The 26,502-nt window shown below is 43.8% G+C and overlaps 1 protein-coding gene across 1 annotated transcript in view; it reads left to right on the top strand.

Moving 5' to 3' along the window:
• Positions 1 to 26,502, top strand: part of ADCK1 (aarF domain containing kinase 1) — a 70,425-nt gene that overhangs the window by 2,382 nt on the left and 41,541 nt on the right. The window contains exons 3-4 of the mRNA XM_005417449.3: positions 3,222 to 3,305; positions 24,749 to 24,952. Coding sequence (XP_005417506.1) covers positions 3,222 to 3,305; positions 24,749 to 24,952 — 288 coding nt within the window. The remainder of the gene's footprint in view (positions 1 to 3,221; positions 3,306 to 24,748; positions 24,953 to 26,502) is intronic.

Raw genomic sequence — 26,502 nt, 5'->3', positions numbered from 1 at the left:
CTTTCCCTTTTAAAGCACAGGAAAATGAGGCAGGGAGAGGGAATGCAGCTTCTTGTTGCCGGAGGAGAATCTGTTATTCAGGGTGTTTGGGTTCTCCAATGTGTCCTTGAGTTCTGCCTGCCTGACTAGTGTTTCTCAGTCACTGTTTTTGTGGTAATCTACTGTTTTAAGATAAAAATAAGTGAGAAGTTCCAGTGATGAGGCTGTGCAGTTGGTCTGTGTTTTGAGTGATGGTAAGAGATTACTTTCCTGAAGAATAAGAAGTAGGGGAAAAGAAATATTCTTTGCTTTAGATGGTGGCAAATCACAGACATGCCTGACTTTCATGTTCTCTGCCTTCAGGGAGGTCACAAGTCATTGGCTATAAAGCGCTTCACTGGTCCTGCTCTTAAATGCTTTAGAGGGTTCTACACCCAGAGCTGCAAGCAGTGACCCCAAAACCAAGTTACCAGTGCTCAGTCTTCTGTAGGTGATGGTAGCATGTGTTTAAATCTGTGTGTATACTTTTAAAAAAGAATGTTCTGTCTCTTTCTGAATTCTCAGTTTGCTCTGGTATGTATGACTGCATGTGTTTGATTTGCTTCTGGGAGATTGTTTAGTCTTGCTGCACCAGTGACCTCTGCCTTCCCTGCTCATTTTTGGACAGTCAGAAGTCAGCTCTCACCTGAGCACAGGCAGCTTGAATTGCTGTCATTCCTTAGGCATGGGCCAGGTGAAGCCAATAGAGCAGGCATATTTACTTCTAAGAAGCTCAGCTTTGGGATTATTCTTTTTGCAAATGAAAGATAAATCTCTGTAGCAAACAAGTGATTTTGGATATTGAATATTAGTGACATCTACATAGACCTAAAGTATCTGTCCTTCAATCTAGCCCTGCCCTGGCTTCTTACCTGGATGCTTGATTTCCTCATTGAACCATAGCCAGGCAAAAGCAGATTGTAATGAAGAGACTGCTGTTTTTAAGAGCTAATAAGTTCAGCAGCAGCAGACACAAAACTTTAAGACAAGTTACAGTGGGGCAAACAAAACAAAACAAAAGAAAAGCCTGGAGAAAAGAACACATGAGTATCAATGAACCTGATGTACAGCTATGAGACTGTACAGATTTCATCTGAGTTTGTTTAGAGGCATTTGGGTCTGGTTGTATTTTAAGCGTTTTGGTTCCATTCTTTGCAGACTCCATAAGAAACTTGATGAAGCTCACTAGCAGAAAATTTCTTTTTAAGCCTCTGCTTAGGGAACTGGCTCTTATGTATGGGTAGACAGCTATTGAGGGGTAACGTTGTGCTATGGCTTGATAAGATCTGAGGATAGGTTTAGGAGCAGTGGAAGAGTGTACAGTGTTGAGAATTCATTGATACCAAGTGGGACATTTAACACTGGGCCAGATGCAAGCTCAGTGAAAGTAATCTGGCATTTGTAAAGGGAGGGATTGGTTGATTCTGTTGACCTTTTTATAACTCTGAATTTCAGTCTCACACTGTAACATGAATGAGAGCACTAGTCTTGGATGAGAATGAAGTCAGTGGCATGGGCAGCATCACGCTGCAGAGCGTTTCTGAATTCTGGTAACATTAGAAACTGGCAGAGCCGTTGTGCATTTGCTGTATTCTTTTGAGAGTATACCAGTTGTTTTGGTTATGTGGAAGGAACATTCTGTGCAGTACCTAGACACTGGGAGGGATTTGGCAATGTCAGAGTTGCCTATCAGGATCATCATAATATTAATTTAGTGTTTAAGATTACAGTGTAATTAGCAACCGCTTAATTAATTCCCTCTTCCTCCGTAATACAGGCCAATCTGTTAGCTGCTTCTTTTTGAGTTGGAGGTGATAATTACCCTTGTGGACCAGAGATAAAATAAGAAGCAGCTCAAGCCTTGATGCAAGACTGATTTGAACCTCCTTCCACTTCAAAGTTGTTCTTTGAGGTTGTGAAGTTACTTTGAAAAATTTTTCTTCTGTATGGTCTCTGTAGCTGTGCAGCTCCTCAGTTCACCAGGGGCAAGAGAGCCTGAAAAGCCAGAAAAAAAATTGCTGTGTTCAGTTTACAATTTGGAAATCAGGAAACATGAGAAACCTAACCTCCACAAGGAGGGAATGTGTCTGTTTGTTACTGATTCCCAGCTTGGTCCATTCTTGGATGCGTTTCTGAACTTTTGACTTTTTTTCCCCTATTGTCAGTTCTCCTGGCTTTGTCTCAAACCAGGTTTGCTTCCCTTGCCCCCCTGGCTTTCATGATACATTGACTGTACTTTGTGGCCTTCCTGGACATGTCTATGGTGAAAGGTGGGGCTAGTATCCTGTGCCAGAATGGAATGCTACCCCTTCAGTAGGGAGATTTGAGGAAAAGTGCCTTTCAATGGGAGTAACACAAATGGTTCTTCATGGCAAGGATCTTGAAATTCAAATGGCATATTAGTGGACAGGCTCCTCTAGGTGTGCGTTCCCTTCTCTCCCTCCAAACATGACCTGTATGTTTCTCTCCAATTCACTGGTGTTCTGACTGTGGAAAGAGAGGGACCTTAGTGATAGGAAATGTGAAATACCCTGGATCTATTTTCAGAAATCATGAAGTCACTTAAGAATATAATTCCATTGTCCATGGCAACGTCTAACTAACAGGTTTGAGCTGGATCCCATTAAGCTGGATCCTGTTTTTGTAATTGGGTATTCAACCCTTTGGCCCCACAGTCCTTTGTGCAGCTGAATATCCCCAAAAGTACTGCTGCTTGTGCTAGTCTGAGTTTGTCCTCAGTCACTCTGTTCCGTGATGAGCCTATACACAGAGCAAGGTGGTTAGGCAGTTTGGATCTATGAAGCTGTGGGATAACTGATGGGGCACAAAGAGAGTCTGGATGACCTCTGTTACTAGCAGCAGACCTTACTGTGGAAGCCCACATGGCTGACTGAAGATGAGAGTCTGCTGTGCAAGGTGCTGTACAGAGATTAGGAAAATGCTTTGAGCATCTCAAATAGAAGATAGTATAGGAGTGTCAAGTGTTGCTTACATATAGTTACATATCAATGAGGCCCCTGCACTTCTTTTTGTAAGTGTTCATTGAAGTGAAATTATTTTCATTTAATTTATTGAGTCTTTTGCCATAGGCTTCACTGTGGAGCCTGAACTTTGAAGCCTAAGGTGTGTGCATTCTCTTTAACAGAAGTCTTGTTGTTCTGATAACTGTAGAACTTGCTCAGCATTTCTGGTTTCATTTGCAGACAGCAGTTATCACCTATGACTACCTCACCTCTCTTCGGAGTGTCCCGTACGGATCAGAGGAGTATGAGTTCCTCAAATCACAGGTAGGTAATAGCTCTGAACTACATTCCTTGGAAACTGCAAGGCACAGGTGTGTTGCTGTAATGTTGTCATCTTAATAACTCAATATGCTTTCTACGAGATTGTTAACAGCAATATTAGATAACAACCCTGTATTAGGACTTGCATTGCCCAGTGGAGTAGGTCCTTAGTCAAAGGTGGTCGTATGCATTAAGTCCAGCAGAGGCTCAAGTCCTTGGTGTATGCATTTGGGCTCTGCTGCCCGATCTCAGCTGCCCAGACTGGTTGTGTGGTGGTCAACTGCTGAGAGTGGCCTGGCGGTGCTTGCTTATTCTGCATATTGTTTGGTAATGGCCATAACATGAAGGCTGACTGATTGAAGTAAAAGGAGTGTGTTGAAAAGGAAATAATAGAGATTAATCTAACTTACAGATCTCTGAGGAAATGAGAATTGTGCAAAGTTGTGTACATCTCATTGCGAAACACACTGTTGTGTTTTGATATCAGTAATTAACAATACAAAAAGCATTAACAAAAGCATTTCTAGTGAGAAGGAAGATAAGCACCCTCGCTGCTCCTCTCAAGTCTTGTGCTGCACCTTTCATTCCAGCCTATAGCCCTATAGTTCATTGAGCTGTGAATAAAACTTGATTTTGGTTTTAGTTGAGTGCTTGTGATGTATGTTAGCCAGGGTTTCTCTGCTATTTGAGATCAAGGCCTCTTTGGAGTGGGAAATACAGCTTGTGCCAAATTAGGCTAGTCTGCATAGTGTGTTTGAACTGCAGTTTTTAGCCTCATTTTTCTTCTTGGGCCAGGTAGAATTTAGGCCACTGATGTGGTTGGTTATAATTGATGAAGTGGTGCTCTCCAGGGATTCTCAGACTGGAGGGACTATAAAGCTGAAACAGCCTTGACTAAGGTAGAAATCAGTGACATTGGACTCCAGCATGCTTTAGTATTCCTCTGGCAGAAAATCCACATCATCAATATGGTCTTAGAGTATCTGCAGTGGTTTGCAGAATGGCTTCCTTGAGCTTGTTCTCATCCTCTACTGACTAAAGATGCTAAGCTGTTCTAATGTAGCTCCCCATCCCAAGTGAGTGACACTGATGCCCTGGCATAAAATGGAGATTGGTGTGTGTTGGAGTCTGGAGTTTCACTGTCCATTTGCCCATGTCTCTGCCCTGAACGTTTGAAACCTGGTTTGCAGAAGGGCTGCATGTAGCTTCCTTGAGTAGCACCGAAGTTGTGGGGTTATCAGTACTGTGGACAGCTTATCATTTGGCAGAATTTGCAGCAGCTGTTGCAAATTCCTCACCTTTTGCTGTGTATCTCCATGGTTTCATTAACCTCTGTTATGTGGGTTTTGATGATTTGTCAATTGCTGCCCCCAGCAGCCAGAAAGGGCCCTGTTTGCTAACACTGCACAGAGCTGTGGCCTCCCTGCTTGGCAGCCAGGACTAGTCAGCCCCTGCATGTGGCAGAGCCAGTGGCAAGCACAGCATGCCAGCATGGCCAGCAGTAGCCTTCAGCTGCAGAAAGGGGCATGAGCTGGGAGATAGGAGGAAGCTGGCACAGGCATGACATGAGTTGGTGAAACTCACTGACCAGTGGAGTCTGGTCCTGCTGTTGGCAGGTGTTATGGAGTGTCACTGCTGAGCCTGGCAGGAACAGCACTTGTGGGTTCTTCAGCAACATCCCTATGGAGCTTGTGCTAGTGAAGCATCAGTTTGGCATGGGCGATACTTTGGACCTGGGCGATTGCACACCAAATTTTATCTCAGTGTAGTTTTAAGTGGATAGCAACCAAGTCTTTACTACCTTGCAGCTCTTTTAACTCTTTGTGGCAGCTGATTTTGTTGGTCTTGTATTAGCTCAGAACGACTTCTAAGAAGTTACCCCGTTGGAGTTGGTACTTAAGATTAGTCACTGGATAGGGCCTAGAGGATGTAAATGCCCTGCCCAAATATGTGTTGTGTTTTAACAGTACTTATCAAGATGTTGCTTCTGCTTGCTTCTGTCCTGGATAGATCTCTAGTACTCTCAGCCCTTCATTGTACTCTGTTTGTTTCTGTCCTCCTAGTGAGGCCAGTTTAACCTGCTTTTCACATACCAAGAGTTTGTAATTTTCTTGTCAGCATGTGTATGAATTAGCTGCTGATTTCCAGATGCAGTTTTGGTGCTGTGCCTAGAAGAGAGACTCTGTGAGGCAGGGTGTATCTCTGTGTGTGTGAGAGAGATTTGGTGGCCATGGGACTGCTGATAATGTCAAAAGGTCTGAATTTGGTTTTTGTGCCTCTGTCTCCAATGTTGGGGTACAGGTGTGTATATGTCTGTGATGTGCTTGCAGCTGGGAGTGGAAAAACACTTTTTTCTGTGGATCTCCTCCTGGTACTCAGCATACTGGTGATGCTACTCCAGTGCAAATAATGCTTAACTTGTTCTCCATGGATTCCCAGTGAGACATTAAACTGGGGTCTCTAAATTACCCATGGCCTTGCATGAGAGATGGGAAGGTTCAGTGGCAGCACCAGTGCCTTGAGCCTACTGGGGCCAAACAGGAACCTAGTCATTAGGAAACAATTAAATGCAAAGGAGATTAAGAAGGAAAGGGGTTCCCCATGGACTTTTAGCCAGGTTCCTGCTTAGCTCCAAGGAATTATCTTCAATTTTACTATATATTTCTGTCCCTTGTGGACCAGTGTTGATGCTAATACTCTAAGCTCCTCAGTTCCGAGCATTTTTTTATGGCTAGCATGTGGGCCATACTATGGCCAAAGTTTTACTACTTTCCACGAGGTGGCAAGCAGTAGATGGGAATTCACTCTGTGTCCTGAGGTTAGTTTGCCTCTCCCTGGATCTCCTGTCAGCTAGGAGATATGAGAACCCCCTTGCCAGATGGCACACATTGCTGTCCCTCAGCAGCAGCCATTTTTCATTCCTGCCCCTGCCTGAGGCAGAGATGAACCTCCTTATGTGCTTGGGCTTTATGTCCTTCCCAATGGTTGCTTCATTTCACCACTGATGGCTCAACCACATTGGAAATTCAATCTTTCTCCTAAGTTAGGGATCCTTTCCTGGTGTGTGGGCCCTTTTCCTGCGTATGATGGTGCTGCCAGTGCACTGGTGTCAAGGGCAGTTGTCAATGGTTGGCTCCAAGACATAATATGTCTGTAGGTCTAGTGTCAGGAGTATTAGGGGAGGTATGACCTCTATTCATTTCATGTCTGTTTCATTAAATGATTCTGGACATCTTTGCACATGTAAGCTTGGGCATTTCTTTTCATTTCTACTCCTACTTGCACTGGGCCAGAGGAAGAAGGAAGGCAGCCTACTCAGTGCCATTTCCTTACCTATTGTTTTCTTAACAAAACATTTTATCCCATAGAAGGTTACATTTCTCTAACATTCTTCTGCCTCAATGAATGTTGGCCCTTCACAGTGTCTGTCTCCTCAGTACCAAGTCAGCCTGCCATGGGACATTTCCAGTGGTGTTCCTCTCAGTGTAGCATCTGGATGTCTTGGCTGACACTTCTTCATTGCTGGCATCAATTTCTGTTGATCCTGCTGTCAGTCAGGAGGTGTGTCACAACATGCAGTTTGTTCAAGGCCTGGTATCGATGGAATTCTGAGTTGTCAGTGTAGTAAGAGGGTTGCAATGGGTCAATTGTCTTTGATTTTGGCAGATTTTGGCACAAGTGGACACAGTTGAAAATCTGGAGCAGGACATCTTTTTGTTGTTTTCCTCTGTAAGACAAAAGGTTGCTGCTGTGAATTTTGTTTTTTTTGTAATGAAGAGAAGACAGCAAGGAGAAAGAGGATCTGTGGTCAAGGTATCTCAGAAGACAGTGGGAATCCATTCTTGAATTAACTTTGTTGGCTACAAAATTGCTTTGTCAGGGACGAGCCATTTGGGGAGGTTAATTAAATGTCCTCCTTTTGAGAGCAGGATGAGGGTGTTCTCGTCATTCAAACTTATGGTTATCGGGCTGTCGGTACCTCGGCAAATGTTTGGAAAGTGTAACCTTGTGCCATCATTATACAGAATACGATTTCTTGCTCCTTGGAGGCTCTTCCTGGCTTTGCTACATTTACTTCTCAGAGTGGAGTGGGTATTTTCAAAATGAGTTTTGTTTCACCGTAAAGTTGCACAGTGGAAGGGTCTTGGAAAGAAGAGGAATGAATGTATATGTTGTGTGTTTTCAAAAATAATCTACAGTTTCTGGATAGCTCAGACCGATGAAATAGGCTGTGCCTTTGGACTTCTGTTGTGATTCAGTAACCCATGTGCCTTAAATATTAAGTGATGTCTTAAAATAGTTTCTTCCTGATGGAAGTGGACTGCATCTGCAGAGAGCAGTCCTCAGGAACTCTCCATGGCATTCCTTCAAAAAGGCAGCAGTGAATGGGGACTGTGGACTGTCCACCACAGCCAGTGTGTGCAATGGTGGGTCTACTTGTGCTTCTGGCTCTGGTGAACTGAGGTGAGAAACAAATGAACTTTCTTATGGGACACAAAATAGCCATTAGGTGGCAGTGACTTTCTGTCACCAAACTAAATGGGAACCAGTAATAGAGAGGTGAAGAGCTTCAGAGCCCATCCACAATCCCTGAGTTGATCATGTTTGGTTGCCCTATTATGTGCTCCCCAGGATATCTCTTCATCTAAAAGGCATGGTCAACACTAATGCAGTCTAAAAAAGCTGCTGTCCGGGCCAGCTGGTGGCTTGATGACTCTACATTTGAGCACTGCTGTCTAGCAAACTTCCTGCCAACACATAAAGCATGAAAGCTTTGCACTGAAAACATAACAAGCTGTAAAATAAATCTTATAATTAATACACTTCCTTTTCCTCCTTGTGCTTTCTGGAGTGGTGTCAGCTGAATGCTCTGGCCATAGCATCTATAGGTTTTAATTTTGTAGCATTGAAAAGGTCCATTTTTTGTGGGATCTGTGCCTATGAAACTAGATATTCTTCAGTCATCTGCAGTGATTTATTCAGAGAAATGGCCCATCTACTGTGACATTTTTGAAGGAGGAAGAAGGAGAGAAGTGAGGGTAAGGAGGCAGTGCCTCATGTATTTAATGTTTTTTTCCTGGCTGTGCACGCTTGTCCCTGAAGTGCTTTGCTCCAGGAGCATAAGTGTGAATTGTCATGCACTCGGCTTGCCTGAGCCGTCTTCTCTCGGCTTCCCAGGAGTGACACAAATGCCTGGGGAGCATTTAGCTCCCTCTCCTCAAGGTGGGGCTATCCCTTTTCACTTGAATCCCTGAGGACGTCATCACATTGCTTCTTTAGAGCTGCTGGAGGTACATAGGAGCCAGAGTAGTATCTGAAGGACATCTCATCTGGTAGAGTGGGGAAACCATTAGGAAGCCCTGGGAGGATGCAGGCTGCAAGGAGCTTGCATTGTAAGAAGCATTATAAAAGGAAAAAATGAAAAGTGAAGAAATAATCAGGTTTTATTTAGTGTTTGGCTACGCCTTGGGTCCCAGTGTGAAATGAACACTCAGCAGTGCAAAGTCAAGAGTTATGGCAAGAGATGGTATTTTCTCTGAAGAGCTCATGGTCATGTTTGATTTGCCTAGATTTTCACCCTAAATGTGAGTGGTGCAAATACAGGCAAACACGGATTTCTCAGAGGTGGAAGGTCTGTGTAAAGAGGGAAGGATATAAAAAGCAGAAATTACTTAGGGTTCCACTGTAAGTCATTTAACACTGATCCTATTGATGTTGGATCAGGCCCTGATTAGGGATGTTTTCTTAATGAAGGACTGTGTGGCCTTGAACTACTGACCAGTTTATATGGTTCACAGAACACAGCAGAATATCCTGAGTTGGAAGGGACCCACAAGGATCATTGAGTCCAACTTTAAAGGGAATGGCCCATATGGTTGTTGGGGGCCACCTGTAAAATCAGTAGAACTGACAGGTAGCCAGTACTTAATCTGTTCTAAGAACAGGAAGACAGCTGTCTTGAGAGTAAAAATAATCTTATCTGAGGCTAGGAAAAATAGATACCTAAAAGTTTCATTTGAGGACAGAGACGTGTACTTGCAATGTCAAAGTGGACTTCTGAAGTGTTGTTTTGTTTGCCCTTTGAGTCCTTAGCAAGACCCATCTTGTGGATTCTGTTTCCTTTTCTGAGGTTGTTGTAGTTAGCTTGCAGTGAAACACTATCTTGAAAGACTTCAAATTAGGAGTAAAAATTAGATGTAAAATCAGGGGTGAAGAGAATAGGTGGCACGCAGAGGATATTTCATGTATCAGTCCAGGTTGGAATTTCTGAGCAGGACTAAATATTGTAGATTTGCTCTGCTAAAGCAGTGACCTTATCACATTCTCCCCAAAGTGGATCTGATAAAAGAATGTGCTGGAGGGCAGCTCACAATTACCTTACCTGTCAAGAAAGTGATTTCATTTAGCTAGTTAAGTCAGTGGTGAGGGAATTGCTGTGGTGGGTGGTGTCTTGCAAATACTCCTCTGGACTTGTTTGTAATGTAGGAGGCATCTTAGTAGGTTCCAGGCAAATCCTTTTAACATATGTGGGGGCTACACTGTTTGCATACTTGAGGGAAGGATGTCTGTGAAAGGAACTGCTGTATTCTTTCACCTGGTGTCCCAGGGCCAGGCAGGACTCTGTCAGGCCTGTGGACTAGGAAAAAAGGAAGCTGTGTTTCTCTTGAACTAGAGTAGTTGATGATTTAGTTCTAGGAGTAAACAAAAAAGTATTGTTCAATGTCAAGTTTTAAAGCTACCCTTGCTTTATTTACTGGTGTTCATGTGTCCTGATTAGAAATATGCATTTTTGTACATCTGGACAGGCTCATCTGCTTACCTGTACACGTGTGCCAGTTTGTTCAGGTGGGAGCCTTATAGTAAAGTAGCCATTTTTTGAACAGAGTCAAAGGTTCAAAGATGGCTTTGAAAGAGTTAATCCAAGATGGTAATCATATTCACTGCTACACTAGTTAAGCCTACTTTTGGCCCTGTAGAACTGGCTTGGGGTGTCTTAATTTTTGTTGGGTTTTTTGTTTACTTGTATCTTTTTTGGCTTGAGAGTTCTGTCTCAGTGGCTGCAAGTTCTGCTGATGGTGCACCATTCAGAGCAGCTTGCTGCTCCTTCCTCTGCAGTAGCATCATTTTGGCAGGTCTGACACCAGTAACAACTTGTTTTTGTCAGTGTACTGAGCCAATGTGACATGGAAGAGGACCACAGCCAGCAGATAAACAAGGGTTGTCTTTATAAAACCTCCACTCTGTTCCGAGCTCCACTTTAACCAAGAATTTGCATGTGAGCTTGCACATATATGAAACTGGCCAGTATTTTATGAAACGCCTGATGCCAAACCTGAATCCATTTACTATGTTGATAGTTTTACTGAATTTAGAGGTAAATTCACTGAAAAGGTCACTAGCAGAATTGCTTTTCAAAAAAAGCCCTATCTCTTAAAATGTCTTTACTGCCTATGCAGTCTTTGCTTGAAAATGTACTCATTTTGAGTTGCCTGTGAACTCTGTAACTGTGCAGCCTGTTTGTTATTGTAGGGCTTTTCTGAACACAAGTTGTTTTTTACAGAACTGCTGAAGGGCAGCAGGTTTTGTTTATCGTAGGACTGTTGTGTGAAGAGAAGTAGGGAAGATAAGCTTTTCTCCCTCGGGCCCTTTCCTTTGCATTCACAGTCAGGCAGCACAGCCAGGCATTTCCAGAGCTCAGCAGGAGCTTTTTCATCTCTGCAATGCCCTGGTATTGCCTGCTCTGTCTCTCTTCTTCCTCTCCAGGACAACATCCCTGCTTCTATTTCTTGTAGTAAGCTGAGGTTTTGCTGTGTCAGTCTGAATTGGGAGTTATTCCATGCCAATATACAGAATGATGATCCTTGGCTGGGGAATGTTAAATTGAAATCCTGAGTGATGGGGATTGAGAAATAGCAAGGCTGTTAGCTGGAACTGCACTGTCTTCACTCTGAGCTGGGGCTAGTTCAGGACTGTGTGCTTGAAGACAAGGGGTGACTGCAATCTGATGGGCTCCCAAGAGCAATACTAGCTCCTGCCACCCTGACTGGCAGGGCTGTATCTGCAACTTCCTTGACTTCCAGTCTTCCCAAGGTGGACTGAATCTGTACCAGAAGTGAAGGTGATGTTTGATTCTTTTAAACCTCTATTTTGATTTTAGGGTTAACAAGTGTTTGGTAATGTGGGTAAGTACTGAGCAAAATGCACACAGAAGCAGCTTCATGCATGTATCCCTCCTGGTGTATCCCCATCTGAATGTATGCAGCTTCCCACACTGGCCCTACACAGCTGAGCTCTCTGTTGACTTCTACTTCAGGCCTGTACCAGGCCTAGTGGCAGATTGGGTATGGGCTTACCCCACCTGGCCTTGCATTCCTTGGTAACTCATGTGGGGAAGATTTGCCACAATCCTAATTTTCTGAGAACTGAGACCCACGTGCTGGGAGGATACATTTCCAAACCCAGGCAGGACACCTCTCCCAGTCTGTGGCTTTGCACACTTGTGTCAATGGCAGCCAAACCAGCAGGTTTCCCCTTCTCAGTCCCTCTCTGGAGTAGGAGTCCTGGCTTTGGCACAACTTGGTCCTCGTCTGAGAAGATGAGCTCCACAGTGTGCCTTAGTTTCATTCTTGTAAATCTCCCTCCAGAGACAGTAGGATGTCAGGTTTCACAATATGCTGAAATCCAAGGAACTCTTCCATTTACAAATAGTCTAAAAACCCACTGTATTTCTTATTAGTATGGATGGAGTGAAGCAACTAATGCAGACGTGAATTTTGTTTGAAGGATACTACATTTAAATAAAGTAACAATAAAGAGGTCAAGCTCTGTCCTTTTGCAAAATCTTTGAAATTGTGGGATGTATGGGTATGTAATAAAGAAAAGTTCCTTTAAATAGTGTTCACTGCTTATAATTGTTGGACATATGTGTAGTAAATTAAAGAAGCAATGTATTGATAAGACCATTTACCCACAGGACCCCCATCCCTGTGACAGATGCTTCTCCTTCCACCTGCATTGCTTAACAAATTTCTTCTCAAGAGGGGAAATGAATTCTCAATAGCATCGTGCCTAGTAATTACCCACACTGTAATTCTGATGTGCAGTGCTGTCACCCACCATTAGGTGGGAGTGGAAAAGGCACTGCATTTTGTTGATGGTTGAACATTTGTTTTCCTCATCATTTTGACACCAGAGGTAATTGCCATTCCTGAAATATTCTCTTGCTACCATTACAAAGCAACTGTTAGGGACAAACTAATTATGAAGAGTCTTGTTATGACAGATTAATAGGCCAACAGAGGGGATTTCTTTTTTTTCTTTCAGGCAACTGAGTGGTAAAGTCTAACAGCTCCCATATAAGTGCTTGAAACACATGCTTCTCTGTAAGCCAACAGATTTTTTCTTAGAGATGGGAGATTTGAAATACTAGGACTAGAGTGTAGAATGGGTTTCCAAGCTTGCTTTTATTGAGCTTTTGGTTTCCAAACATGTGCCAAAATGATCTAGGGTGGGGGCATTGTCATATGGAGGGGAGGGCTTCATGGTTGGTATTGGACCAACGCCTTCTATCTAGGTTGTGGTTGAGCAGCGTCATGAAGGCTTGAAGTGAAGAATGCTGGACTTGTGAATTTTATGGATTTTAGAACAAGACACAAAGTCATTATCTGGACTGCTTTATTGCCACTAAGGGTTTTCTGTGTCAGGGAGGCCAGAATGATGTGCTGGTTGAATTCCAAGTGGCCAGTATACTTGTGTCCTTCAGGAAGTTCCAGATCACCTGCTCCAAATTATTCTTATGGTATACTCTCTGGGAGCTGTTGTGATGTGGCCCAAACATGTCTGCTTTCCTCTAGTAGAGGGGACTGTGGCGCCTTGCCGCCCTATGACTGAACCATTCTGTCAATGCTCAGAGGAGGAGGACTTTGAAATACCTGTATTTCTCACTGCTGTGTTTAAAAGCTCCCACAGTGTATGAGTAGTTTCGACAGCAATCCCTGTCAACTTGGTAATTGTGCTTTCAGAGAGGCAGTCAGGGAGCCTCGTGGCTGACTGGCTGCTATGGGCTGCTAGTGGCTGCCAGGTGCTGATGAGCAAACCATTAAGAGGGAGCCGATTATGGACTTCAAAATAGAAATCATGTAGATTTAAAGAAGCTCCTGGATGAGGTCTGTTCATGTTCTCAGCTTTGCCTTGATGCCTCCCTCAAGTTGTCATTGCAACTACAGATCAAAGGATCTCTGCAGGTGGAACTGAATCCCCTTGTACCATCTCCAGCCAAGTGTTTGTCCCTGCAGCACTCTGTCCAGAAAAGGAGCAAATCTTCAGAGGTAATCAATGCACAGCCCCCATTCATGCCACGATCTTCTTAATGAGAGAACAGGGAAGCTCCGTTCTTTTCCAGAGACTGAGTCAAGACCATGTTTATGTCATTTTCTATCTTCTCCTGCCTGCTGATATCAACTCTCAGTTTCACTGTAACTTCATTCTTCATGGAATCTCTGTGTGGAGTATGTAAATGCTTTAATATTAAATATTTGAGGCTAGAAATCATAGATATTATTAGTTTTGGATTATTAGCAAGTGCTTTCATTTCTTTGCTTCCTATCCATCTTCTGTTGTGCAAATTCTTTAGCATCCTTTTTTTTTGCCATGCAAATGTTGTCTTTGGGAACATACACAGTGATTGTACTTGGCCAGCAAGATCTGATTCTTTGGAGGATCTTTGTCAGTATTGTCATTCTGTCAGGTTTTGCACCAATATCTTTTCTCTTGAGTTTACTATTTGCCTTCTAGCCAAGGTTAGACATTGGCTATCTTTGACTAGCCTGTTGATGGAGAAATGTTGAATATCTAGTTTTATATAAAGATGATCTCAGCTTTATTCTCTTCATAACCTTGGTGAGCCACAGCCAGGTGCAGGGGAGTCATGGACAATATTGTTCATTGTGATACCAGCTGTAGTAAAGGCAATTGCCTCTGGTACTGCTGGAGGCAATTCCTTCTGCTTTTTGTGGGAGCAAAAGTAATCTGCTCTGGGTAACATGTGGCCTCACCTGGGCTTTCATTTCACCTTTTTGTTCATCTCAGTTTCGTGCCATGTCAGTTATTTGTGTTTTACTTCATTAAATTGCTATCTCATGCTATATTGCAGCGGTACTCTCATAGTCAATACAGATGCTCTCTCTTCCTTGTGTTCCTAGCAGCCAAAAGAATTCAGTGGAACAAATGCTACCTTCACTGGCACCCACATAAGCCAGTTATAACCAAATTCTGCTTCTACTGACACCTGCAGAAACCTATTGTTTTCAGTGAAAAAGTACAAGACTGGCTGCAAGAAAGGATTGGACCTTCTCATTGCAGTTTAACAAGTCTATTGTGTATGAATCAAAAGAGGCACCAGCTCAGTCTCCCATACTGGTGACATTGATGGGATGCTAATAGACACCAGGTGCCTTTCTTGGTGTGGAGCTGTGTGGTGTCAACTAGATGAAAAAGCTGGAGTTATATTTATATATATTTTTTTTCACTGAAGTCAGCAGCTCTGATGGATAGCCAGAAGGGAACAGACCTGCTGAGTAACAAAGGGACATTCCTTGTGGTTTTTTTCTTTTTTAACATAGGCACTTTTTTTGAATGTAGAACCACACTTTGCCATTGGTGATGACTTACTGGCACTGCAGCCACTTTCTCTGTTGGATGTGGTGCTATGACAGTCACTGCAGGTTTTTGGAATTGACAGCGTAATCCCATAGTTGTTATCTTTCCTGACTTCCTCGTCAATCCAATTTAATCACTTGTAGGTATTTCATGTGTTACTGTCTCTTTCCTCTTCAGGCATCCTGTTCCTGTGGGAAGAGGTCTGTGCTTTAAAGGTCAGAGCTTCTCAGATTAAAGAAGGGGGAAGGAATCTGCCTCTGTCATTTTGGTAAGGGCCTGTATTCTCTTTAGAGCCACTGCAATAAAAACCCTTCTTTCTGGGGTCTGTCACCAAGGTGGATGCTGGTGTGTGTTGCATGGCTGTAAGAGAGGGAGCAGGCTTGCTCTGCTCCCCTGGCTGTTGGAGTGACCTGCCAGGAGAGAAGTTACATATGTACAAGGGGGAGAAGCTGCTGTTGCACGATTTAATTGCCTGACGTTGACTCAGATAGGTCCTGACTGGAGGTCAGCTGTGACGTGCAGCTGGTAGGGTGGGATTCGACTGCTGGGAAGAGAAAAATGCCAGCCCAGATTCTTCAGCATTGACAAAGTGGATGTGATGATTTCTCCCCTCCAGCTGCAGCAGCTGCCTCTGTGCTTCCTACTTTTCTGCACAACCACAGTAGGAGAGCAGACTCTGAAGCTACCCTGTCTGGACCCTCAGCTGAACTAGATGAGACTTAGCTGAGCTTTCTCAATGGTACTTGGGCCATCCTTCCTTATAAAACTTACCTTTCAGCGTTCCTTTCAGTCTGTCTTCTGCATGTTGCGGCTTCCTGTGGAGTTCATTGCTTTTCCAGCTCTATTTTATTGCAGGATGGAGTGTGGGAACTCAGGGAAAGGCTGTCAGATCTCTATCTTGGATCCTGCTGCTAGGATTCTTCACTTAGCTTTGAAAGTGTAGCCGAATCCGTATGACCTTGAGTGACAGCTAATTGCTACTGTGGCCTTGTTTGAGCTCTTCCCCCCACCCATGGTCCAAGACCAGACCTCACTTCCCGTGCTACTGCCTTTACAGTCTTCTTACATGGAAATAGCTGTCTGGGGACTGTTGTCCCTTGAGGTCACTTGTACTGCGCAACATCATCTCTTGCTATTCAGTCAATAGCGTGCAGTTTCTACAGGGTGTGTCAGCAGTTCCTGTTTAGGGGACGCTTCCGAGTGTAGTACACATCTTAGTTGATACTGTTGCTTACAGGGCTTCTTAGGACTTACGGGACCATGTGAGAGTCCCCCCACAGCTAAACACAACGCTAAATACCATGGTGTCTTTACAGTTTTCACTGGCATCCCACGTGATTTGATCCAAGCTGAAGCGAATTAATTTTGTTAGCCAGATTTTGAGAGGTGCTGTGTCAAATTTATTATCATTTCACCTGCCTCTGTGGAGCTGCAGGCTCTGTGATCAAGACATGTGCCTCATTTCATTGTGGCTTCTGTGAATGTCTCTGTGCCTTCTGCAGACATGCTGCTGAATTACTTTCTGTCCTCCTTGGGTCCTCTGCAATGAAGCACAGGACAGATGTATTTGTATATCAGCCATCAGGACAATAAGGCACTGAATGCACTTTTATAAACCTGCTGTCTTTGCAAGTAGTATATGTTTGTGTATACGTGGGTCTGAACCTTCTGTCTGGGGCAGATCTGCTCTGACCTTATCCTCATGTGTAAGTAACCATTCACAATAACGTATGTGCCCCACAAGAGAGGCTGTGTGAAGGATCTCACAGGGTAAAACAGCCTCAAGAGCAGAACCTTGTTCACAGGAAGTAAAGTCTGTGGGTGTAGGGAACTTGACGCTCAGACTCCTGCTACAGGCACAGAAGTTCTACAGCACAGTTGTTTTAGCATGTTGTTTTCCCTTTGTCTCTGACCAGCCCTTCCCTCTGCTCCTTGTTTTCGTGGCTCAGGAGACTTACACAGAACAGTGCATTATGTCACAGGGGTGTCTAGAGGGGAAACAGCTGCTCTCTTCAGATTTTTGTCTGAACTGCCCCACAGATAACTAATTGCAGCTCAGTTGCTTCTATTAGCTATTTACCTAAAATTGAGCTGGCTAATGAAAATGTTTCTAATTAATACGAGGCAGATTAAAACTCATTACAGCAAGGTCGTCAGTAATGAGAGATAATCAGAGCACAGATGACCGAGCTTGGAGTAAAATGAAGATGAAACACAAGCAGGTGATCGGTGCTGGTTGTGCATGCACCAGCCAGCAAGGGCAGGGTTCAGCAAGGTGACTGCTGGTGCTCTGCCCTGCAGTTGAGAAACTCTGCTTTCCACTCTCCAGAGCAGCTTGGGGCGTGACTGGCCAAAGAGGTAGACCTCAGTCTAGTGTAAAAATGTTTTCTGAACCAAGTGGCATCTCATACTAGTGGTTTGTTGCTAGGCCAGCCTTCAGTCACCTATATGACCCAAGCTGTGAATAGGGGTTTTAGCAGGAAAGATTGGGAGTATGTGTGGTACAGGTGGGATGTCAGCACTTGCATGCGCTTGTGTGTGGAAATTCAGAGTCCTGATGGCTCGGAAGGTGTGAGCTTGCATATCTGTTCAGCATAAAATGTGTTAACCTAGGTTTGCAAGAGTCCATTGTGATCTCCAGGGAAGTTTTGCACGAATTATGAAATGTGTTTGCTTTAATTTCAGCTACCTGTAGCACTACTGATACAAGGCCACAACACCAACATTAGATTTCAGCTGTCTGTGAGCCTACTGTCTATATTCCATTAGTACTGAGTTTACTGGCCATCCTGCTAGTCATCCTGTGTGACTCCTTGTTTCTGTGTTTATGAGACTGAGAGGCTAAGAAGTTGTCAGTTTAGTCAGGGGATCATCTCCTTCCTTAATCCTTTCCAAACGATAAAGCTCTCTTTCTCACTTCCTCTCTGTCCCACTGGCAACCAACTGTTGTGCCAGAATTTCTGAAGGGTCTTACTAAGTTAAACATAACTCACAAAAATAATGAATTATTAGGTAGTGAGGTACATTGCACCAGGACTTATTCCAATTCTAAAGGTGTGGATCTATCCATCATCAGCGATATGATCAGTTAGTGTTGGTATAAGGAAGCATTTGAATGGCAAATATCTAGTGTGCTTGGGAATGAGCTTTCATAAAAAGTAAGTAGGAAAGATAATACCAAAAGCAGGCAATAACAATTTCATTTAGAGTTGGGTGTCTTCCTGCAGCATCCTTGCTGCCAGTCAGTTTGATTACCAGGCTGCTAGTGTCAGTGAAGGATGTAGTAGTTTACATTTACTGTATGTTTATTCAGATTAGTTGAAAGAGGAGATAACAGTCCCTTAGACAGAACTACACTGTCACTGAAATGGGTTCTACGTTTTGTATTGCTGTTTTTAAAGCACCCAAGTACCCTATTCACATCACCAGTAGCTGTATCCTCCCTAGGCATCTTTACAGATCTTTTGGCGTGGCCACTGATTTCAGTTTCTCACTGTGTTAAATTGAGGCGGACATCTTTTCATTTTTCTCTGGTTTGTGGTGTCCTGTGTCATCTAAAGCTGTTTCTACAGTTTTACTAGTCCTGTGTATATCATTATCAGGGGTAGAAGAGAAAAGCACTATGGCCAGATTTCTTTTCTATATTCTCTGACATGTCTTTTCTCCCTACCCAACTGTGTTTTGGAGATACCCACCACAGAGGTGATGACATCCTCTTTTCCCCCTGTAGGAAGTCCAAAGGACAGCCTGGCTCTTCCAGTCCAGTCTCCTACTGCATTTCTGGAAGAGTGTTCTTGTCCAGGATGGCTGATAGCATATATGCTTGGAATGCTTCCACCCACTATGTGCCACAAGTTTCTTCCCAGCATTCCAAAGGCATAATAGGAAAGACCATAAGCAGCAGTTCTGTTGTTCTGTGGAAGGAAAGCAAGAGTTCATCACCAATGTCACAAGTCCATTGAATGACAGGTAATTTAGTGAATATGGAAGACCCTTGGAAACAGGCTGATCTCAGCAGAAGATTGAACCAGAATTTGGAAGCTGGATACACCAAATAGGTTCTCTAAAGGTTTCAATAATGCACCCTGTTTGCATTCTCTGGTTGTGGCCAGACAGTAGGGTAATTTTTGTCTTGATGCCCTGAACAATAGTGTTTAAAGCCCTTTAGACATTTTATTAGCTGTAATGTTCTTATGAGCCTGTAAAATGGAGAATAGCGGTCCTGAGTTTTGTAAAGAGCTTTGTAAAAGCACTTTTAGAGATGAAAAGCTCCGTATAAAATCAGGTATGGTTGTTTTATCATAAATATCTAAAGCCTTTCTGAATTTCATTAAGCTCTTGGCTTCTCTATTCTCTGACAGTGAGTGCCACTGGTTAATGCTGTATTGTGCAAAATGGGATGTAAAAAAAAAACCAACTTAAAAATAGTTGTTGTTTTGTGGAATGCCCTATTTGTGGGTTTATGAGAGTTGGAATGAGAGGGTTTTTTTCATTATTGCATACAACTTTTCTCTCTTATGCATCAACTCTCTGTAATTTAAACAGTCTCCTAACATCTCAGATCTCTTTTTTAATAGACTCTTTTATATGACATGATCATATTTCCCTTGTCTTTCTCTGTCCTTTTTTTATTTATCTACCTCTTTTTTGTGATAGAATGTCTAGAATCCAGGGTGGGGTTGTGCATTTAATTTTTACAAGTGTTTTGATATTTTTAACATTTTAATCTTTCTTATCACAGTCAAACAGTTTTTTTTTTTTTTATTTTCCTGACTCACTCTATGCCTTGAGCAGGCTGAGCCATCCACAAGAATGTGATCCAAGTGCTGGATGATTCCAGTGAGTTGAAAGCCCAGCAGTGTGTGTGTGTGGGGAGGAGAGACTGCACCTCCCAATATGTGTAACCTTGCAGCCATCTATGCTGAGGGTGAGATCCCTCAGTGTATTGATTTTTCACCTGCCTTTGGTAGGGACTTGGCAGGGCTGATTTTTCCATAGTGGTGAATAATATCTCTTACATGTCATGGAGTTTTTGTCACTGCACTATTCTCTCCTTTGGCAGATTACTGGCAGGAAAATTAAACTTTGGTGTAAGAACAGGCATAATGGGACACTTTGCTGGTTGTTTTTGACAGTAATGCAGGTCAATCCTTTTATGGTAGAGACTTCCTGCCTCCTGTGCATTACGTGGACCTCTTCCCTATTTCATCATGTTTCTGTTTCCAGTGCTAGTTCATCCTCCCAGGAAGAAACAATGAATGGATAGACAAGGCTTCTGCAGGGTTATCTGGTTTAAAAATGCTCAGAGCAGGTTGAAATGAAACTGTGGTGAAAACAGCACTAAATGTTGCAGCCTTGTCCTGATTGGAGTGTCTTCCATTGCTGCTGTCTGTAGTGCTGGGTTTCTGAGCTGGAAATGGGATAAAATGAGCAAGTGATGTTCTTGTATCTCCAATAATTACTGAGTTTTCCTTTCATTCTTTGTGAGGATACTTATTGAAAGTCCCAGTAAATACCTCTTTTCTATTGGCTATTGAATTAACAAGCTCACAGTATTTTGGTGGACCGGTGAAGAATGATTTTTTCCCCTCAAAATCCCTGTTGGCTTTTTGTCAGTCATATCACATTTAGCTAGATGATTTTTAGTACTCTCTGTAATTATTGTCTCAAGTAATTTAGTTGATACAGAATTAAAGCTTGCAGGACTATAGTTTCCCAGATTTGTCTAGATTTTTCTTAAAAGCAGGGCAACACTTATTCCCTTTCAGTCCTCTGCAAGGTAACAGTTTTAATATGAGATTTCCTTTTGTTATGGTTATTAGCATCTCAGCTAATTTTTTAATTAATCTCTAATTTTTATGTGATTGAAGTTTTCCGTGTTTTCCGGAGACACCTTTCCTGAAATACTGTTGTGGAGAGTGTATCTCCATTGTAAGCAGCAATGGGCAGGCTGTTCTCTCTGCACTCCTAATCTTCATTTCACATTTTGCCAGCTAAGAGTATGCCCTGCACAGCTGGGATATCTTTTCTGAGGGATTTCATATGAGGAGTTGCTTCCACCACTTACTTTACTGTCTTCAGTGGCCTTTCTGAGCACTTTTGCCACCAGGTCTGTCACCAGATATCAAATACTGAAGTTCTCACTTGTAGATTTTAGTCTGAGTATTTATTTTCTTCTAAATTAATTACTTTATTTTTAAAACTAGATTAACACCTGCCAGTTCATGACATCTGTACATCTGATGTTCTGATAAGCAATTCTTTGCCTGTAATCTGTGTGAGTAAAGGCTCCTTCAAAAGCAACCAAATTACTTGAGAAGCCGGGTCTGCTTGTACATCAAGCATAAATTAAAATATATCCCTTTGCAGCTCTGCTTGCTGAGCATGCGCTTTATCCCAGAGTTGCCTCTTCTCTATACCTAAGAGTTGTTGCTTTCACAGTTTTAATAATCAGTGCTAATCCTAGTCTAACCTGGGTGTAGGTAAAGCAGAGGAGTCTGATAGCCATGTGGGTCAATGTAGAATTTGTCTTGCTGAAATTTGCAGAATGGATTTAAGACAGAAAGAGATGCCCATGTGGACTGGGGAAAGAGCTGTGTACACAGGCAGCATTTGTTATCTGAGGGCCTTTCTGATGAAAGCTTATTCTTGATATTCCTCGGTACATGAAATGCTTCCTTTCTTTGTGGTGTGCTCCCAGGGGTGATGCTTACAAGTACATCTATGTAAAACTAGGTGTTGTTTCCAGCTAAAAAGTCTTCAAAGTATTTCTTGGGCAACAAACAGCAGTATCTTGAAGAAAAGTTCTGAGCCATTCTGGGGATTTCCATTTACCTTGCATTTTCTTCAAGGTGGAACAGAAACATGTGCCACCACTACTGGATACCATAATAGGAATGTGATGGTCTTTGTTTATGATTAAGGGAATGTAGTCTGTCAGAGGAACAAGTGCTGCATCTGAACTCTGACCTATCTTGGAGAGATCCAAGAAAATAATAGAGATCATTAAGAAAGTTTTCCGCTAAAAAACCTGATCTAGTTGATAAGAAAAGAGTCCTTGGAAGCTGCATTCACAGTCCTGGTTCATACTCAGAGTACTTCTGCCTCTAATGCATACTTGAGTTTTGTAACATCTGTAGGGGTACAGATATACTTCTGAGACATGCTGCTTGGTAATCTTGTCTCTAGAAGTGCAGGAGCTGGAATTCCCTCAGCCAGCCAGCCAGCCAGAGCATCTATCTGTTAGGAGTTTAAGCCAAGCCAGTTGTGAGAGCATTGTGGAGGATGCTTTGCAGGGGTTTTTGTTCTGTTTTGTTCCTGGAGTCCTCTCTAAGGACCGTCTTGTCCAGGACTGCTGCATTCATGAGGCCAACCAGCTTCTCAACAATGTGGATAAATTTGTGAGGGCAAAAATTTCCTCTCATCTTGTGTTAGAGGAAAGAGGTGCTATTGCCACCTTGTTCCCATCAGTGACCAGCTGTGAAGATATTCTTGCACCCTGCATGCAAGTGTGTCTACAAGCAGTTGCATTTTTCGCCAGATGCGTTTTCCAGCCTGTTTTTTCCATCTTCCTTGGGAATCCATGTATTGTGGGTAATGCCCTGGAGCCAGCACCTCAGCTACCCTGAGCTGGCTGCTTGTCCTGACACCCAGCACTGCACTACAGCCCCGAGTGCTGCTGCTCTGCCCTGAGTCATGCTGCAGCCTGGAGTCAGCAGGATGGGCTCCTGCTGTGTGTGGGAGATCGCAAGACCCTGTGCTGGCCTGAGCTCAATGCTGGGAGCTCAGTGCTGGCTTTCTTGGAACACATCTGTAAAGAGCCTTGCCCCTGTTTCCTGCCAGTGCCTTTGGCTATGGCTGCCCAACACCTTGAGGTGTGTGGTTGGCCACCACTCTCCTTCACTGCTGGCAGGGGTTCTCCTCCACAGCTGGAGGCAGTGGGTGGAGGATGACTATTGGAGCTGCAAAAAAGCTGTTTCTCTGTGATGGGCTGCACTCCCGGTGCTGTGACAAACAACCCAGCTGCACTGGCTCCCTCTCTCCCTTTCTCTTCTATTCCATTACTCCCACCCTGGTTTTCTTGCTCTCTCATCTTCTGTTACGGCTTCCTTCCCTTGTTCCTTTTTGGCCTACTTTTGTCCTTGCTGCACACAGGGAAGGAGAACAGGGCAAGAGCCAGAGCAGAGGCTTTTTACAGCAGGAGCTTCAGAGCTGTTGTGTAAAATGCAGGAGAATCATGTGGGAGACTTGAGGCGTACTCATGGGTGTTACTTGCAGCCTATACATGTGGGAGTGTTTTTGAGCTGGCAGTATGCTGGGGGAAGCTCACCCACACACGAATTACCCTTGCCCATATGTGCCCACTGAGGAAAACGTGCATGTACGTGTGTGTGAGCGCGTGGGCATCAAAGTGTCGAGTCTCACACTGAGGCCAAGACTTGCACATTAGGCTTTCTTCTCACACTCCCCTAGGCCTGTGTTTCATGCACTTGCAGCTTAGCACTCAGTCTGCCCCTGGCACATTGCCAAATGCGAAACACTCAGCCTGTCCCGTGATGTGACATGGCTGTGCTTTGCACAGAGAGCAAAGATAGCTACTGAATGGTGTGGGTGTATGTGGTGTTCATGAATGTTCGTGGAATTGTTCCTTTGTGTCACGTATTTCAAGGCATTTGCTGGAGTCCATCACCACAGGATCTTGTGCAGATGAGGGCTGTAGACACAGGATTTGACCTTCAATGATGTCTGACACAGAAGCCAGAGGAATGAGGAGACTTCATGCAGATTGGTGTCAGGCGTTAACAGGAAATGGGTGCACAGTTATTTTTTGTTATTGATCTGCGTAGGTTTTATTAATGTATCAGGGTAAACTTATATGAAGTTCATTAAATATTATTCAATATAGCTGTGTCCTTGGCAGGAGGCTTTTCTAGTGACAGTGATAAAGGGAGAATAAATCATTGTCACTGAAGGATGTGGTGGCTGGTATATTCTTGAGGAGCAAAATGAACTGAAAGAGCTGAAATACAGATCAGGCAAGTGGTTGGCAATGGGTGTTGTCATTTGGTAGTTGCATTTGGCCACTGTGAGCACAGCTGGCAAGTCTTCTAACACTTAGTTGCTCAAAAAACTGTCATTGCAGACTTTGTTGGCAATTTAAGCAGTAAGACCCAAGACCTGACTAGACTGGAGGGATGTAATTCCCCTTGTGCATGTAAAAGCGAGGTGAGGAAGATGAAGGACTGCCTGTGTACTGTCCTCCTCTCTGCCAAGGAGAGATCTTTAATTTTGATTTTTAACAGACTCTTTTTCTGAGTTCCTGGAATTCTCTGGGATGGTATCTGTGGCTTTCTTCTCATTTTAATTCACTGCACTCATGCTAAGAGTCTAACATAATGGTTGAGGTCATGATTTTTGTCTTTTGACAAAGAGTTTCCAAACTCTGCATCCATAGTGCAGAATCACAGTGACAAACCAATGCTGTCCTATGGCCAGACATTTTATTCTGTGCAAGGATGTGCCAAAAACTAATGTGCTGTGGCTGATCATGATGCCTATACAAACAAGTGTTGAAGCCCTTTATATTCTGGAGCATCTTGTCGTGATTTGGTTCAGACCCTTTAAATCCAGCCAGGGTCCTACTAATGAACTAACATGTTAGATGATGATGCCCAGAATCAAGAAAGGAAATCCTTGGTCTGCTTAAATACTGGACAAAATAAGATGTGTATATGGACACGTGCCTGTAACTGCAAAAGGGCTTGACTGATGTTCTGGTCTCTTCACAGGTGCACCTGCGCTCTGCTGAGCGCCTCCGGGAGCTGTGCTGCTCCAACCGAGGCACCTTCATCAAGGTGGGACAGCACCTGGGAGCACTGGACTACCTCCTGCCCGAGGAGTACACCCGCACCCTCAAGGTGCTGCATAGCCAGGCCCCACAGAGCACCAGGCAGGAGATTGAGCAAGTTATCCGTGAGGATCTGGGCAAAGAGGTAGGAGCAGCCATAGCTTGTGGTGGCTTCTCAGGCCTCAGCAAGCCCTGGACAGCTAGAGGAAGGAAAACTGCTGTTTCTCAGCTATAAGAGACACCAAGGGGAGATACCTCTTCCTTGCTTCTGGGTGAAGGCCATGTGAGTTTTCCCTGTCCATCAATGGGCATTATTGGCGGGCTTTGGTGAGGAGAAGATAACAGAGGAGTAAGGGTGTGAAAGGTGCCAGATGGAAATGGCAGGACTCAACAGAGCAGTGTACTCTGTATGCCAAGATGAACGGGGTTGCTGGAGGTCAGGATGGAGCACTGTCTGCCACACTGAGGAGTGGGAGCTGGAGGTATTGATGTTCAGGACAAAGATGTATTGGCAGAGCTCTGTGAGGGATGACTGCTCTCCCCTGGCTGCACTAGACCAATTCCAGCTAGCACTGACAGCCCTTTACTTTCTCAAGCCCCTAATTAACCCCCAAAGAAAATAATGGCATAAATCACTTTTGGTGCTGCAGTCAGGTAACGCAGTAGCTCAGGAGTCAGTGCCATCATTAACCCTCAGCAGCCCACAGCACTGAGATCAGTAGGTAAGTGACTGTGTTCATTAGATATAAGGAAAGTAACCGCAGTAAATTCAGTAAATTACTGAGGGTGTTCTGCTACTTTGCATCTTGCTCTTTACAAGATGTCCCCTCACCTGTAGCCCACGTTGAGGAGAGGCCTTTCAAGGATCACAACAGACATGGTAAGGAGGCAGGCAGGAGGCAAGTGTGCAAAGGTGATGCTAGGGAAAGTGTGTGTGTGGGGGGAAGGAAGACAGAAGGTTGAAGAAGGGAAGTCGTGTGTACATCTGTTTTTTCTCATATATAGATATTTTTGGGGCTGTTTTTGTTGTTCTGGCCTGTCTGACTGTGTGGTAGGGAGGTGTGGGGGAAACATGAGGTAAGTGAAGTATTTGCACCTAGAGGGTATATTATGGGCAGATTTGAATGGGGTGAGTCTGCCTCTGTGTAGTTTAAGGGTCTACATGTTGTCTAGCCAGGAATGACCATTAATATTTCCCTGCAGTTCAATGGCAGGGTTAATGTCAGCTCCCAGTCTGCAACATGCTGCCTCTATCAGCATTCCATCCTTGTAGCAAGGTTGGTACCAGCTGTGTTTCATAGCTCAGTGGATAGTTGGAGCAGAGCAAGCTGGCTGCTCCCTGCAGGCCTCTGCCCTCTATGGGCTTTCATGTGGCAATCTCCCTTCCACAGGAGCTGTGGAAAGCCACACCAAAGTTAACCCACATTTAATTACAACACTAGGCACCTCTGGCTCAGTTTGTGTGGTGTCTCTTGGAGGTGGGACATTTTCTCTCAAGTGTATGTTCAACTGCCACTGATAATCTCTGATTTCTTTGTGCTTCTTGGGAGCTAGAGAAATGCTCTGTGCCTCATTGATTCCCAGTGAAGCAGCTCGAATACAATCTTACCTATAGCATTCACTTCTTTCACATGGGCGGTGCTGGGCAATATTTAATTTTGAAGTTACAGGGGAGGGAGGGTAAAAAAGGTAGAA

This window comes from Geospiza fortis, unplaced genomic scaffold (genome assembly GCF_000277835.1).
Source record: "Geospiza fortis unplaced genomic scaffold, GeoFor_1.0 scaffold54, whole genome shotgun sequence".
NCBI lineage: Eukaryota > Metazoa > Chordata > Aves > Passeriformes > Thraupidae > Geospiza > Geospiza fortis.
The sequence above is the reverse complement of the archived record's forward strand: the minus strand, read 5'-3'. Positions and strand labels throughout refer to the sequence as shown.